Source organism: Phyllobates terribilis, unplaced genomic scaffold, assembly GCF_046119375.1.
Source record: "Phyllobates terribilis strain yellow unplaced genomic scaffold, ASM4611937v1 Scaffold_4__5_contigs__length_816908805, whole genome shotgun sequence".
Lineage (NCBI taxonomy): Eukaryota > Metazoa > Chordata > Amphibia > Anura > Dendrobatidae > Phyllobates > Phyllobates terribilis.
In genome coordinates, this window is record NW_027362764.1 from 587,878,276 (window position 1) to 587,895,197 (window position 16,922).

General features: G+C 42.1%; 1 protein-coding gene across 3 annotated transcripts in view; it reads right to left on the bottom strand.

Annotated features, from left to right (window-relative positions):
- Nucleotides 1-15,861, bottom strand: part of SS18 (SS18 subunit of BAF chromatin remodeling complex) — a 30,149-nt gene extending 14,288 nt beyond the window's left edge. For 2 of the 3 annotated variants that reach the window (XM_073679192.1, XM_073679193.1), the window contains exons 1-4: nt 15,642-15,859; nt 13,454-13,530; nt 9,885-9,969; nt 1,565-1,718 (exon numbers count right to left, since the gene is read on the bottom strand). In XM_073679192.1, coding sequence (XP_073535293.1) covers nt 1,565-1,718; nt 9,885-9,969; nt 13,454-13,530; nt 15,642-15,710 — 385 coding nt within the window. In that variant the 5' untranslated portion in view covers nt 15,711-15,859. Of the gene's footprint in view, nt 1-1,564; nt 1,719-9,884; nt 9,970-13,453; nt 13,531-15,641 lie in introns of all 3 variants that reach the window. The other variant, XM_073679191.1, reaches the window with a different exon arrangement.
- Nucleotides 15,862-16,922: the final 1,061 nt, after the last annotated feature.

Consider the following 16,922-nt stretch of genomic DNA (forward strand, 5'->3'; position numbering starts at 1 on the left):
TCTGCCTCTACCAGGCATGACAAGTGGATCTGAGCTCCGCCCACGGCTCTTAATCGGTTAAACGTTGCTGTCAATTTGTGTCAGGAGCATTTACAGTGCGTGTACCAGGGGAAGGGGTTGAACAGGGTTGTGCTGTTTTAACTGTCCATCAGCGCCCACGCGATCTCAACTGCGGGGCGCCGATAGATCACCATGACAGCCGGCGGGGGCCAGCTGAAGACCCAGATGCCTGTCATGCTGGTACTCCTATGAAATCCAGACTGTGACTGGCATTCATAAGAGACTGTAATCTTTGCTACATACAGCACAAGTCCTTGGATGATTGTGGTCCCCTAATGGGACTACAAAATATAGGGACACAGTGACAAGAAAATAATAATAAAAAAAAAATTAGGAAATTTAAAATAAATAAAACACATACACGCATGCACGATCTCCACGTCCATAAAAGTCACATCTATTAAAACAGAATATGAACTAACTCGATTGGTAAATGCAGTAATGAAAACAAATATCAAAACTGCAGAACTGCCACGAAGGCAAAAGGAAAGCAATAAGATGATTGAAATATCAAATCTACCAAAAAATGGTATCAATTTAAAAAAAAAAAAAAAAAAAAAAGAAGGTCAGCTCAGGGTGCAAAAAAGCAAGCCCTCACCAACCTACATCACCCGAACATGTAAAAAGTTATGGGTCTCGAAAAATGGTAGCAGCAAAAAATTAAAAAAAAAATATCTATCTATCTATATATATATAAAAAAGACATGGTTCTAGGAAGAAAAAATTAAAAAACAAAAACAAACCACGCCCGATAGGCAGATTTCTTTGATAAAACCCCTACCCTTTCTCCTCCTGCACTGACCTTTTGCTCTCAATTCATGAAATACAGTTGGTGCTTTTAAAGTTCTATGAATTTCACCGATGAATTGAGATCTTTGAGAATAAATGTTCAGATGGTGGTAGGAGAAAGAAGCATATATTTCTCTAAAAAGACATATTACGAAGTTTCTTAATTTCACGAGTACTACTGGATTTATGAAATAAAAATTAATCAATGGTTACTCTTATTATAATATAAATATGTTATATAAAGAATAATTCCAGGCTTCTTCCACACAAACGAGATAAATAAAGCATATTTTTTTTATTACAAGACACACATAACTTGCAAAAAATGTAATTATGACCTGGCAGTGAAAGGGTGCCGCAAGCAATAAAGCCGTACCTTTTCGCTCATAAAAGGATTTACATTTGCGGAGCCAATGGCCAACCTCTCGACACAAAGCTTTGAGAGCCAGCTGTAATGTGCGGTTTCGCATAGACTAAATTTAGACAGTTCTGCTCATCACAGCAGTGCTGAGTGCCAGCCACATCAAAGCCCAAGGGCAGAAAGATAAGCAGTGAATACAGGTCACGTAGCTGCAGAGCGAACAAACTGTAAGAGAGCGCGCACTCCAGGGGATTCCAAGCAGTTTTGTCATCAACAATCTAGTATCCCCTGGGCCCCACGATCATTGGTTGCTAAGCAACATTGGTGTTAATACCTTAGAGAAGAGACTCTTACCAGGCATCTGGCCGTTCATCTGGTTTTGCATGTGCGGTGCAGTCGGACCCCCTCCTACCATTCCTTCTGAAGGCATGTTGTGTGAGCGTGGTGGTTGCGGAGGGCCACTCTGATTCATCCCTGCTGGACCCATAGGCATATTCTGTGTGGGGAGCTAAAGCAGATTTGCAAAATATTTAATGCAAAGTATAAAATATTATATATTTAAAACAGTCAGACTTGCATGGCAGGCATCATAGGTCGAAATGCTCACTGCCAAAAGCCATGGAGCCCATGACAAATATTTGGGGACATGTATAATGCATGTTATCTAGTTTACAGATACATATTGCAGTGCCAGCTACAAGGGCACACCATCTAATCTGTATGCCATCTCAAACGACAATTTTGCTGCTCCTCATCTGCTGCGCTATTTGTCCTCTGCTTCCTCAGTCATACTAGGACGACTAGAATCAGCCCTAGACATTATTAATATCAGCTAAACCTGCTGGTTTTTCATCAGCTATCAGTATAAGGTGTTGTTGGTAGTAGCCAAAACGTTACAGCTCGTTTGACTTCAGTTTTTAGCATCTATTTGTGATATAAACTGGTTCCAGTGCCTGGCATTGGCCATCTGATGTGCACAAAACCTACAGCTTTCACCTGCGATGAGGTCACCACATACACGTCCTCCTTAGTTCAAATTAAAAAGCTAATTGGTTAAAACACTTAAGGCCATGTTCATATGTTCAGTATTTTCCATCAGTATTTGTAAGCCAAAATCAGGAGAGGAACAATCAGAGGAAAAGTATAATAGAAACACGTCACTTCTGGATTTTCCCCCCCATTCCAGTTTTGGCTTACACATACGGAGATAAAATACTGACCAAATACTGAACGTGTGAACGTGGCCTTAAAGGGTATCTGTCATCAGGTTTTTGCTCCCCCATCTGAGAGCAGCATAATGTAGCAGCAAGGACCCAGATTCCTGCAATGTGTCACTTACTGGGCTGCAAGTTGTCAATTTACTAAAAACACGTTTTATCTGCTGCAGATCTAGCAGTTCTCTGAATGCTGAGCTCTGTATAACCCACCCACATCTCTGATTGCCAGCTTTTTGCCCATATTCAGTGCACACAGAAAGATGCCAATCAGTGCTGGGAGCAGGTCTATACAGAGCTCATGAATGTGCAAAACTAATGGAGGCAGGTTTACTAGTCCTCTAGGGATAATCTCCTGATGATAAAACAGTGATTTTATCAAAACTACACTAAGCAGCCAAGTGACACATTGCTGGAATCAGGGTCTCAGCCTCTACATTTTGCTGCTCTCAGATTAGGTGACGAAACCTGGTGACAGATTCCCTTTAAAATGCATACTCTGCTTCTCTCACAGTCTCAGCTGATGTCATCGACCACCAGTGACCTGCAGGGCTGCAGGGTCAGGAGTTGCCGATCAGCGGCTGCAGCAGTTAGGGGACATCGCCGCTCCCAGCATGGCGAGAATGTGGGAGCAGCAGAGTAGGCATTTTAATTGATTTAACCCTTTGGCTGTCCACCACTAAATCTACCTTTTGAGCAGAGGATCTTTTTAACACCAATGGCAATAAAGAGATCTCTGCTTTAATAAATATTGATATTCACAACATATCAATAAGGAGTTCTCTTTAAAAAATGTAGAAAAAAAAAGCGTTTTGAACTGAACAGATAGTATAAAAAATACTTACTGCACATCACTGAAGCCTGTAATGGCCGTCTGCACCCCACCACTTCCATGTTTATATGTAATTTATGCGCTACTTATATAGGGCATGTGCCACTTATTGCTTTGGAAATCCTGTGGATTTGCTGCACATTTCTCCCTTATAAAGTGGCAATGAATGAAAACGGCGCAATGCACATTTTAATCAGCAGCACAAATCAACTTACACTACACTGTGGATGATCTCTGCAGCACATGGAGGAGTAAAATCTCATCCACAATATTGCTATTCTAATATGATTTTCCATCCACAGAATGGCGAAATATTTTGCTAAAAACAAACACCTATTACAGAGACCCCGACACCAAATTATTCATGTTGAAACGGACACGAAATGAAAGAGGTGCTTCAGAGAGGAATAAAACTTTTTTTTTTATATTATTTCACTTGTCTGTTGCAGAGATATTAGAAATTATTTGGATCTTAATGAGTTAGTGTACATTAAGTTTAAGTGGGTGTTATCAGACAATTCTCACTGAGGGTGTGCACTTCTTCCCCCTCTATGATGCTGACCAATCATAAAAAGACAGCAACACAAAAAAAAAAAAAAAAGAAAAAAAAAGAAAAACACCCCTACCATAGCTCAGAGTAGATTTCTCAGTGTGATATGTAGTGATACAGCTCTGTTCTCTTGGTCAAACCTCCTGCATTGGTCAATGTGTGGGACGGGGAAGGGGCAGTGCAGCAGAGCTTAACTGTGTCACATTACAAACCCATCTATCTTCTCAGTCACAGAATCATCACCTCTGCTGTTTGCCCCTCCCTCCAAACTGCCAGTAATCATAGTTACATACAGTACAGACCAAACGTTTGGACACACCTTCTCATTTAAAGATTTTTCTGTATTTTCATGACTATGAAAATTGTACATTCACACGGAAGGCATCAAAACTATGAATTAACACATGTGGAATTATATACTTAACAAAAAAGTGTGAAACAACTGAAAATATGTCTTATATTCTAGGTTCTTCAAAGTAGCCACATTTTGCTTTGATGACTGCTTTGCACACTCTTGGCATTCTCTTGATGAGCTTCGAGAGGTAGTCACCGGAAATGGTGTTCCAACAATCTTGAAGGAGTTCCCAGAGATGCTTAGCACTTGTTGGCCCTTTTGCCTTCACTCTGCGGTCCAGCTCACCCCAAACCATCTCGATTGGGTTCAGGTCTGGTGACTGTGGAGGCCAGGTCATCTGGCGTAGCACCCCATCACTCCCCTTCTTGGTCAAATAGCCCTTACACAGCCTGGAGGTGTGTTTGGGGTCATTGTACTGTTGAAAAATAAATGATGGTCCAACTAAACGCAAACCGGATGGAATAGCATGCCGCTGCAAGATGCTGTGGTAGCCATGCTGGTTCAGTATGCCTTCAATTTTGAATAAATCCCCAACAGTGTCACTAGCAAAGCACCCCCACACCATCACACCTCCTCCTCCATGCTTCACGGTGGGAACCAGGCATGTAGAGTCCATCCGTTCACCTTTTCTGCGTCGCACAAAGACACGGTGGTTGGAACCAAAGATCTCAAATTTGGACTCATCAGACCAAAGCACAGATTTCCACTGGTCTAAAGTCCATTCCTTGTGTTCTTTAGCCCAAACAAGTCTCTTCTGCTTGTTGCCTGTCCTTAGCAGTGGTTTCCTAGCAGCTATTTTACCATGAAGGCCTGCTGCACAAAGTCTCCTCTTAACAGTTGTTGAAGAGATGTGTCTGCTGCTAGAACTCTGTGTGGCATTGACCTGGTCTCTAATCTGAGCTGCTGTTAACCTGCGATTTCTGAGGCTGGTGACTCGGATAAACTTATCCTCAGAAGCAGAGGTGACTCTTGGTCTTCCTTTCCTGGGGCGGTCCTCATGTGAGCCAGTTTCTTTGTAGCGCTTGATGGTTTTTTGCAACTGCACTTGGGGACACTTTCAAAGTTTGCCCAATTTTTCGGACTGACTGACCTTCATTTCTTAAAGTAATGATGGCCGCTCATTTTTCTTTACTTAGAATTTGTATTATGGCAAGAAAAAAAAGCAGCTAACAGTCTATTCAGTAGGACTATCAGCTGTGTATCCACATGACTTCTGCACAACACAACTAATGGTCCCAACCCCATTTATAAGGCAAGAAATCCCACTTATTAAACCTGACAGGACACACCTGTGAAGTGAAAACCATTTCCGGTGACTACCTCTTGTAGCTCATCAAGAGAATGCCAAGAGTGTGCAAAGCAGTCATCAAAGCAAAAGTTGGCTACTCTGAAGAACCTAGAATATAAGACATATTTTCAGTTGTTTCACACTGTTTTGTTAAGTATATAATTCCACATGTGTTAATTCATAGTTTTGATGCCTTCAGTGTGAATGTACAATTTTCATAGTCATGAAAATACAGAAAAATCTTTAAATGAGAAGGTGTGTCCAAACTTTTGGTCTGTACTGTAGGTTGAAAAAAAGACCTAGATCCATCAAGTTCAACCTTCCTTCGTCAATTGTACATCTAGCACTAATTTAACTATAACCTACAATGTTATGTGTATTCGGTTAGGGCAGCACAGTGGCTCAGTGGTTAGCACTGCAGCCTTGCAGCGCTGGGGTCCTGGATTCAAATCCCACCAAGGACAACATCTGCAAGGAGTTTGTATGTTCTCCTCGTGTTTGCGTGGGTTTCTCTCCAGGTTCTCTGGTTTCCTCCCACACTCCAAAGGCATACTGATAGGGAATGTAGATTGTGAGCCCCAATGAGGACAGCGATGATTATGTATGTTAGCGCTATATAAAAATAAAGATTATTATTATTGAGGAAATCATCCTTCCTCACACATGTCTGTTGTGCTTGCCCTGCAGGGAGAAAAGTGCAAGGCGTCATTACATCTCACACAGGAGTATTCCAAAACAGGCAAGTAATTCCTCTTTGAGACATAATGATAGCCCTGATCTCACTGCAGAGAAATTTCATGCTGCGTCAGCACAGCAGACAAAAGTGTAATTACTGACACAGTAATCAGGAGAGCTGACAGAAGGGTTTGTAATGTGACACAGCTAAACTCAGCTGTATTGTCCCTTCTTCCCCACACTGACTAATGCAGGTTAGACCAGGAGATCAGTGTGTCTGTAATACATCTCATGCACTGAGAAACTTGCTGATTAGGGGCCAAACATTTTGATTGCTCTGCAACGGAGAAAAAAAAAGTTTTATTTCACTCTGCAGCCACTATTACATCCTATCTCCAGGTCATATGGTTATTGCATTGCAAAAACAAAAGGACTTCTTATACTTCCAGCTCATAAAAATTAAGTCTGCCACTGCTACCTTTCACTTATTAGTACTACAACTCCCCCAACTTGTGCTGCACAACAATTGCCAGGACATGGTGCTATCAAAACGAATAGGTGTGCTCAGCGGTACAGCAGATTGGTCCAAATATCTAATAGCATAAGACATGACTATAGCACTCACCACAGAATAAACTGGTGCTGCTCACCGTGAAGATGGCTACACAGATTTAGGTGAGGCGCCACCGGGGAGGGAGTGTTAATAGAAGTGATTATAAACTGCTCTCTCTCTCTCTAGTTTACCCACATAGTGGACTCATTCTGTACATGGTATTATATTGGATTTAGGTGACAAAAAAGGAAAATTAAGAAATATTGTTGATTCTAGTATAGACTATTGACGCTCAATAAAGACAGTGAGGCTCAGACATTATATTCGGGCCTCATCAGACCAAGATTAAGTTTGAGAAGCTCTGGATTACATGATGTAGATACTTTATTCCATGTGGTACAGGATGTGGATACAGAGGCACTTGCATCATTTAATCCATTGGAAAGTGTCATATACCATTTCATTATCACAGTTGGAAGCTCAATTATACAACTGAACCATTTAGGACATTGATTACATTTGTCAATTCCAAAAAATGTCACATCAAGACGCAAGTGTGAACAAAGCCTAACATCTGATAGACATTAGGCCGGACTACAGCCTCACCACAAGGGCAGAGTGGAGGGGAAGGGGGGGGGGGGGGGGAGTACAGTCTGGACAGAGCCTTTCGCCTGTTTTCTCCCTGACAGAAGTGCACTGATCTTTCCTCTCTGACTATACCTACTACTAAGCTGGATTTTTCTTTTTTTGTTACAGATCTCAAAATTCTCCACATTCCTTAGATAGACACTAAACTCTTCCACAAAACATTACAGCCGCATTCCAGTGAAGGGAAGAACTATAAAATATTTGAAGATGAAGGGAAACAAAGAAGCAAGGCCTCCATACACATTAGATAAAAGCGTGTTGAACCTGCAGATTTTGGTTGACCATCTAATGTTCATGGTGAGCCTCCTCACTCTCACAAGATGAGGCTGATATAGATCAGACATGTAACATTATGGCCGCATCGTTTTTCCGCTTTTGTTTTCCTTCAAGGGGGTCTCAAAGTCCCCTGTCAAAATAGAGTGGCTAAGCGTATGTATGATCATTCACACGTGGGACTTATGGACCTCTTCTTCCCGTGATCTATGAGAGTCTCAGCAGTCCCCAAAGATAATACATACATCACCAATCATGTGGAAAGGTGATAAATGTAGAAAGTGAGAAAAACCCTTTTGTCGTCTGGAATATTATTTCATACATCTACAAGACTTGGATTAACTAAAAGTAAATCCAAGGCAACTAAAACTCCTTTATGACGTATGATGTACAATTATGTCACAGATTGCTAAGGAAAGCATGTAGCCGGCTCAGGAACTGATCCTGCTTCATACTAGGCAGATGCCAGCTGTGTTACATAGTTGGCATCTGTCTGTAGCTGCTGCAACCAGAGTTCGCTCCGATTGCTGCATATTAACCATTTAAATGCTGTTGTCTATCACTGACAACAGCACTTAAATTATGCCATCATCAGTGTGCACCGTATCAGTAGATCCCTGATTTCACTGCATACTGAAATATTATAGTACATGCGATCAAAAGACAGGTTTAAGTTTGAACAAAAAAAATTTAAACCATGCGTAAAATGACAAAAAAGGGGAAAAAACAAAATAAGAACACTAGAATTGCTATGTTTTAGTCGCTGCACTTCAAAGAATAAAAATGCAATTAACAGTGATCAAAATGTCATTTGTCTCCCAAAATTACCGGTAACATAAAAGCTCAGTGCGCACAAAATATTCCCTCACACAGCTACATGGACAGGGAAAAAAAAAAAAAACTTTGTTAATCTCAGAAAATGGCTTTGTTTTCCCCTACTAATAACAGAATTTTTTTTCCACTTCTAAAATAATAATAATAATAAAAAAAAAAAAAAGACTAAAAAACTAAAACAGACAACTTTAGTGCTGCAGTAATTGTACTGTACTGACCTGGAGAATCATATTTCCTGGTCATTTTTTGACCACACAAAAAAGCTGTTTACATTAACACAAAGTAAAAAACTGCAGGATCCATAAAGGGTTAAAGTAGACAAAAAGAAAAAAAAAAAACGATGTACTCCGTAGACTGTAAGCTCACAATGGCAGGGCCCTCTCCCACTGTAATCTCTATTGTATTGCTATTATAACTGATAATGCTTCAAACATGATAAGTACAATTAAACTGATGAATGAGAATAATGAAGGTGAACAGCAGCTTGAAGAGTATTTCTGATTCAGTATGTTGGAGATGGAAGGCCGCAGTCCTGTTCCCATAACAGAGGAACAAACCGATATTACTACAGAAGAACAGCAAAATGATTCTTTACAATTACGTGATCTTGTTGAAGCTGCTTCACACCTCCCTCCTATTCATCACATGCACTGTGTTGTTCGCACACTGCAGCTAGCAATAAGAGATAGTCTGCAAGAGGGACATGCTGCAACTCTGAGTAGCAAAGTGAGGAAATTGGCTATTGCTGCCAGAACCCTTAAAATTGATTCCATCTTGGAGACGTGCTGGAAAAGAGGCAATTGTGGAATTACAAAATTTTTCACTTGCTCTGAAAGAAGTAGAAGAGTTCAATCGTTCATCAAAACTGACTGTACACGGGGCAATTCCTTTATACCCTGAAATTGTTAGAGATGTTGCCCATGTGGTTACTGCTTTGCCACCTACCCAAGTTAGTGTAGAGAGGTTGTTCTCTAGCCTTAAAATAATTAGGTCAGATTTGAGGTCATCTATGAAGGAGGATCTGATAGAGGCGATATTATTTCTCAGAACAAATTCATAGACTGCGCAAATGTTATTCAGTACGTTTTTGTTGAAAAATGTTTTTTTCCCACTTACTGCATAGTGTATAATAAATTGTAAATATGCAAAAGTTTTTTTGTTCTAAAGTTGTATTCCAATAAATATATTTTATGTTCTATCTAAATAGCTTGATTATTGTATCATAATAATGATTAAAAGTCTGATGTTACCATTTTACTACAGTAAATTTATCACTTAAACATGAGCAATGTATAAGGGAGTCGTGGAGTCAGTGTCATGGAAATTGAGAAGTCGGAGTTGGAGGTTTGGCTCCACAGCCACGGTATTTTGTATGTACAGCACCATAATGGTGCGCTGAATAAAAAATAATAAATTTCACAACCATGTAATGCCATAATATTCTCTACTCACTGCTGGTAATAAAGGTTGCATATTCTGATTTGAGTCTGCTATGGTGGCCAAGTAAACCAGATTCGTGTGCAACATCTGTTGATACCTATAGTAAGAAAAGAATGTTTACATTACAGAAAAAACGAATAGGAAATTCATTCATATATTTCAAAAACATAGAAATAAAAGTATTTGGACCTGTCAAGTAAAATAATAACACCTATATACTCAACTCAACTGTGCAGCCGTTGTTGCAGTGATGTTGGCTCTCCCCGGGGCTTGCGTGACATAATGTCATACAATCCCTGCGGCCGATGAATGGCCACTTCACTGTCTCCTCCTTTGGACAAGTCATACATCTGGAGTAAGTGAGAGCTGTGGCTACATACTGTAACAATGTGACACCAGCCCTGGGAGAGCCAGTGGTGACACAGCTGGAACAGAGCCGGCACAAGAGGTGAGTATAGGTGTTTTAACTGTACTTGGGGTAAATATACTGATTGAAAAGGGGTTGTCCGATTAGTGGAATTATGCTGGACCATCTTTTCTTATAACTGCATTGGGCCATTCCTCAGTTATTCTTCTTGAAAATTAAATTAGCAGCTCAAACGCACAAGGGGACACAATTGACCCGTTTCAGGGATTCAGACAGAAGCCATCAAAGCACTGTTGACTGCAGCATTTGTCCCTGCATACTCTAAAGTAAGATAGACTAGTGACAAGGGATTTGTGCCACACAGACAAAAATGTGTAGAATACTAAAAGTTATGAGCTAATGCACCGCACGTCATCGGCCGTGGAAATAATTGGAATTCCTTACCCTTATCAGATTACATCCTCGTTAGTTTATTCAGCAAATGTATTCATCCGGATAACCAAGATAGACAATCGTTTACAGACGATAGGAGGGGTTTGCTTGGCATCCCCCGGACGCCAAGTCTCTGGAAAACAGACTTTATAAAACCAGATTTCTCTGTAATCAGACCTCTGCTATGGGCCATACAGGTAAGTATAGATTTACTTTTCTATACCCTGTATGGCCATAGTAGAGGTCTGATATTGCCCAGGGGGGGTGACAGATTCCCTTTAAAGCGCTCGGTGGCTCACATTGACCCACCGTCTGTATATATTCTCCGATATAGTTTAATAGCGCACTCATGCCATTGTGTATTCAATTCACTTTTAAGCATGCAGGCAATTAGTGCTTTTTTGAGAGCAGCTTTTATAACTTCAAGCGGGAGCGCTGGTTGTCCATAATAACGATTATGGTGATACCAAATGAGTAAAGTTTGTTTTACTATTTAAGTGACTTAAATAGAATACTGAACTTTGCAAAAAGATAAAAAATAAATAGGTTTTCTTTGTCGTCATTTTCCGAGATCAATAGCAATTTTTCCATAAATGGAGCTGTGCTAGTTGTTTTATGCCCAATTTTCAGGTACATACTATGTTCTGATCACTTTGTATTGCATTCTTTTTTGATAACCAAAACTGCAATTCTGGTGTTTCAGTTTTTTCTCGCTATGGCATTTACCGATCGGGTTAATTAATTTATATTTTGATAGGATAAGGCAGTACTAAAATAAGTATTGTTTTTATATTTTTTTTATTTTTAACTGGGGAAAAGGAATGGGTTCCTTTTATTTCCCAATTTCTGGGCAGAAAAGTCAACAAAAAGTAGTAATTCATGAATGGTTTTCTTTTTCTTTTTATCATTCCCTCTGCGATAAAGGAGTTAAAAAAACTATTCTTCAGGTCAGTTTTATCACAGCGATACCACATTTATATAGATTTGTTTTTTGGTTTCCTACTTTTGCACACTAAACTTTTTTTTTTTTCACAACAAATAATTTGTTTTTGCAGCATCGTATTCTTATAGCTGCAACTTTTGCCGGACGAGATGATGTTTACATCGATATTTTTATTTAAATAAATGACTTTTTGATTATATTTATTCCATTTTTTTGCGTGTCAGTATAATGGGAGTCATACTTTTGGTGTGTTTATAATTTCTATGGTGTTCACCATACAAGTTAAAGAGAACTGGTCATTGGATTCATTCTGTCAACCATGGACGGCAATGAATCAGAGCCTATTTTACTCTGAAATGCTCAGGTGTTTCAGAAAAAACGTACTTTAGATATCCGTCTTCTTCCAGCGTTGCTGCAGGTGATTGACAGGTCTCTTAATATGTACACTCAAGGGAGAGAATTGTCAATTGTCTGTAGCAGCAATGGAAGAGCCGGCTGGGTGTGAAGCTGTAGCAGTCTTGTCTCTGGCCAGATCTTTAAAAGATACCGTACTTTCTCTGAAACAACAGAGTTTCATAGTAAAATATACCTGACTGCAATCGTGTAGCATGGCTCGGATTCATGCTACCTGCGGTATGTGCAGCATGAATCAGATGACAGGTTCACTTTAAAAAACAGGACAGTTTTACAGGTCGGGTTGGTACGGCTGTGCCGATACTAATGTGTAGGTTTTTTTTGTTTCACAGAAAGGGTTTATAGCCGAGAAACAATTCTACAATATTTTTCCCTTACCCTTTCAGATGTTTCATTGCTGGTCTAATTCTAAACGTATGCATTTCAGGGTAATAGGTCTGTCAATCTTACACTGGCAGGAGGCGTGTTAGGCTTTGCAATAAGGAGGGATTGAGGTCATTGTGGCTGCCATTGGCACCATGTGATTGCAATGGAAAGGTGTCGATGGGGTAAAGAATGAGCCACCCTGCTGACAGAAGTATCTCACTGGGTAAATGGCTGCGATCACCAGCACCGATCGCAACCGTTACACCAGGGTGTCAACTATAACTTAGAACGGACATCCGCTGATGATTCTTTCACCTCTGCTTGAGGGCAGGAAAAATCCTTACTCCGTACAAGTACAGCGGTTTGTGGGAACGCACTTCCCACTACGCCTTACATGGCAGATGTTGGGAATGGATTAATAATCAATTCAGGGTCCCATTTAAAACAATAGCAGGTCACATGACAGCTAATCAGCGGCCTTTACTATTCTGTCAGAGCGGATGTGACCTCTAATGGGCTATAAGGTCACATGACAACAAAGTCAGATGATCCACTGAGGACAGCAGCGTCATCATGCAGGAACGGTGCTGCCGCGAAAAGGGAGTATGGATTGTTCTGTATTTTATAGTGGGGCACTGAAGTGGTTAAGCAGGCTGGCACACTACTGGACAACCCCTTTAATGCATTTAGACAAAAAAAACTGTCAATGTTAACGGTCACCCTAGATGGGTTTCCATGGTGCTGGATAGAGAAATAATTGGGACCGGACACCTGGCAATCAATTTCCGTCTCATTTATTTCTATTGCTATTTCACATAACATTGGAATTTATGATTTTATGTAAGAGCAGATGAAAATGTCAAAGTGAGCCATTTATCACCAGTGGGCTGGTTGTTGGAACCCTTAAGCTGATACACGTCGAGGGAGCAGACGCACATTGCCCTTAGAAGTCGTGTTACATGGTACCCACCAAATAAATAACGGCAGCTCCCATGGGACAAACCAATTACATGGTCATAGATCAAATGAATACTATTTCTAGAATTTCCTGTTACTTACTGTGAACATTCGGAGGTCTTTCCTTTGTTTTGAAAATCCATAATACACTGAATTAGGTGATTATTCTCATCTAACATCTGTAATAAAAAAAAAAAAAAAACAATAATGGATACGAGCAAGGAGAGAGGAGCGGCAAATGACTTATTTTTAGGCGGCTGTCATATTAAGGTAACCTCTTTGGCAAATAAACCACCCAGTGGTGGACAGGACATACCCCCCACCCCAGACTTCCATAAGGCACACAGAGGGGGTGGTCTAAGCTACTCAATCCCTCTACTTGTTCTGAAGATATGATTTATATGGAAAAACTGAAATAAGTATAGCAATGTATTTGCAGTTATCTTGTAATGATTCTGGGCTATAGACTACAGTAATCCAGAGAGGCATTCACTATTGGAAGGCTTTGGAGCGGAAATCTCCCAGCATGCCTTGTTGTCAGCATGATGTCTGGTCTGGCGTTTTGTATTAGTAAGTGCAGACATAAAAGCGCATAGAGAATTTTAAGCATTTTTCTATTGACAAGTTTATTAATAGTTTGCAATATTTTTTATTTTTACATACTTGTATGAAGTGGTGTCTGTAAATGACCTGAAGGAAGAAGACAGCAACTGAAATGCGTTAGATTTTTTTGTAACAAATCTTCCTTTTTACTTCCATTTTTCCCCTTTGTTTGGCAGCGCCCATACACATCCTGCCTCTCTCGTGCGCACTATCTGCCCAACATATCTGAGAAGTCGGCAGTTTCAATAGTGATCTCGCACCTTATATTCACCAAGTCTACGTTAACAAGCTACACGAAAGGGAAAGGACAGGGGAAGATTCCCCTGCAAACAGATGCCATGAATTCTAGACTGCCAGCCCCACGTTTGCTGTACACTGTGTATTCTGCTTCCAAATACCTTTGCAAAAAAAACTAATGGCAACAAGAAGCGCCCCCCAGTGAAGCGCTGATAGAGATGTCAGTGGCCGCCTGAAAAATTTCAGTTTACGCTGAATGAAAAAAAGAAGTATAGTGGGCAGGAGATTTCTATAAATCCCATCCACTCTGCTGGAACTGTAAGACAATGCGGTTTTGAAGGAGCGAAAATACACAAAAGTCAAAAACTCATTGTGCGTATACAGCCTAAAAGGGGTTTACTCCTGTTGCTATTTTTCAGGAGGCCACCCACTCCCTGATGTGCTCCATAAGACTGACAGTTTGGGCCCGGACTGTATGCTCTCCCATGTTGCTGCTAGGTAACTTTGCCTCTGTAGCATGGGAGAAGCACAGAGGGCCAGAAGCCGGCAAAATCCAAAGCTTGGACAGCGCTTGCAAGCGATCACTCTTTGCCTAGACCACCAGCCACCTCTGAGGTGGCTAAGGACCTTGTACACAACGGAACAAAAAAGATTAAAAAGTTCCTGTTTTTACAAGCACTTGGCAAGTTTTCCCCATTTAGTAAGAGACAACCTCTTTACAGTCATTGTTCCATGTGGGACATTTTAGCCCTGATGACATTGGGCACCCACTCTCAATGTGCTATGCCAGACACCTGGGGTTTTCATTCTGTGTAGCTGTGAATCCAGTCCCATGTTCTCCTCTGAGCTGGATTCTCAGTTTGGAGCTTCTGTCACCAGCTCCATCACATTAAACAGGTGAAAAAGTAAAGCACGCCAAGCGATAGATTTATTGTGCTAAATGGCAGCTCCTAACAGAAACGCAACGGGCCGTGTTCTGGCCACCGGGATATATGGGGCTCGGCTTGTGTGCAGCACGTCACAGATCCATTTCCCACAGGAGTTCTGTTCCTAGAAGACTCAGAACCCGACAGATCTCACTGATAAATGACAGCCAATCAGCAGCTCCCAGAGCCCTGTTCAGCTGGACGCCAGGCACAGTACACAGCCAATCAGCAGCTCCCAGAGCCCTGTTCAGCTGGACGCCAGGCACAGTACACAGCCAATCAGCAGCTCCCAGAGTCCTGTTCAGCTGGATTCCAGGCACAGTACACAGCTCTGCTCCTGGGAGGATGCACTCACTAGTGTAACCCCTGGGGGGAAGTCACCCACCAACCTTCCCTCTATGACTTGTGCCCCCCTCCACACACACACACTATGGTGTCCAGTGCTGGAGGACCACTCTCCCCGAGCCTCCAGGGAGGCAGCAGCGCTGTGTACGGCACCGTCCTCCCTGGTCCTTTTGTGTTACCTTCTGTATGGCGGCGGGAGTGATCTCGCCCTTCCCCCGCTGCCTAGGAGCTGCGAAGGCCACCGACATAGCGCTGAAAAGCTCCGGCAGAGAGCAGGCTGCGAGCAGGAACGAGGAAGACCGGACACCGGAGGCCTCACTGAGACACAACGGCTGGAACACAACCCCCTCACCGCGCGTACACACCAGCACGCTCCTGGGCGAAACCAACAAGCGGCCGCGTCAGGGGGAGGATCGCAAACATTTTCAGAGCCGACCTAAAAACAGAAACCAGACACACCCGTTTTCAATCCGGCATAACGTGTATTAGGATGTACACACTGGCTGCAAATTTAGGGGAGAACCATGAACGCGACTAACTGCCGAACACTTGCAGTGTAAGTAATCCCCACCCCCATCACTAGCCTTGAGCCGCTCCGCTGAGCAGAGATCCCACAATGCTCTGCGTAGTGAACAACGCTCAAAGAGTTGGTATGTTCCAGCAGAGGGGAGGTCAAGTACTGAAACTAAGAGGCGGTGACCGCACCATCGTGCGTAGGAATGATGTAGGAGAGCCTCTCCCGCGCTGCACGGGGCCGACCCCTCACATAGCAGCGGGCTTACTGAGGCCACACAGGCAAACTCATTGGAATGTACCAAGTGACAACTACGTGACTTGGTCCATTATTTATTAGGTGTTTTGGAGAAGCCGCTCGGTCTTCATTCAAAAGACTGGCCGATAGTTCACATTCAGTAGGGGGAGTACTGAGCTCCCCCACATAGCCCGACAATTGGTCTAGCTCAGGCCGAGAGGGAACAAGTCTCCTGTCTTCCAGGTGACTCGTGATTGTCTTCGTTTACGAAATGACATAAATGAAGTAAATGGCTTTAGACGTACGGAAAATGGCCGCCACTGCGGGAGCCTGCGCCCGACTGCACCTCAGCGCGCAGGCCCGTGACTGACCCTAGTGTGGGGTCACGTGATACCCTGCGCCACATGTCTGATGTGTGGCCTGTGATTGGCTGACGCACGTTACTGTGCAGCGACCTTCTCTGCAGAACACAGGGGCGTTGATGCGTTACTCAGGCTGTGTGCCCACTATGCGTTTTTTAAGTGTTTCTGCAGTGGCAATTCCGCCGCGGAAATACTTAAAAAAACGCTTGGTAGAAGGTCTGCCATGTTCCCCAATGATAATCCACATGTGCTGTGCACATGCGGAAATTTCCGCTGCGGATTATGGGTATGTGCACACGATGCAGAAATGAAGCAGAAAATTTCTGCATCATTTCTGCATCTCCCTG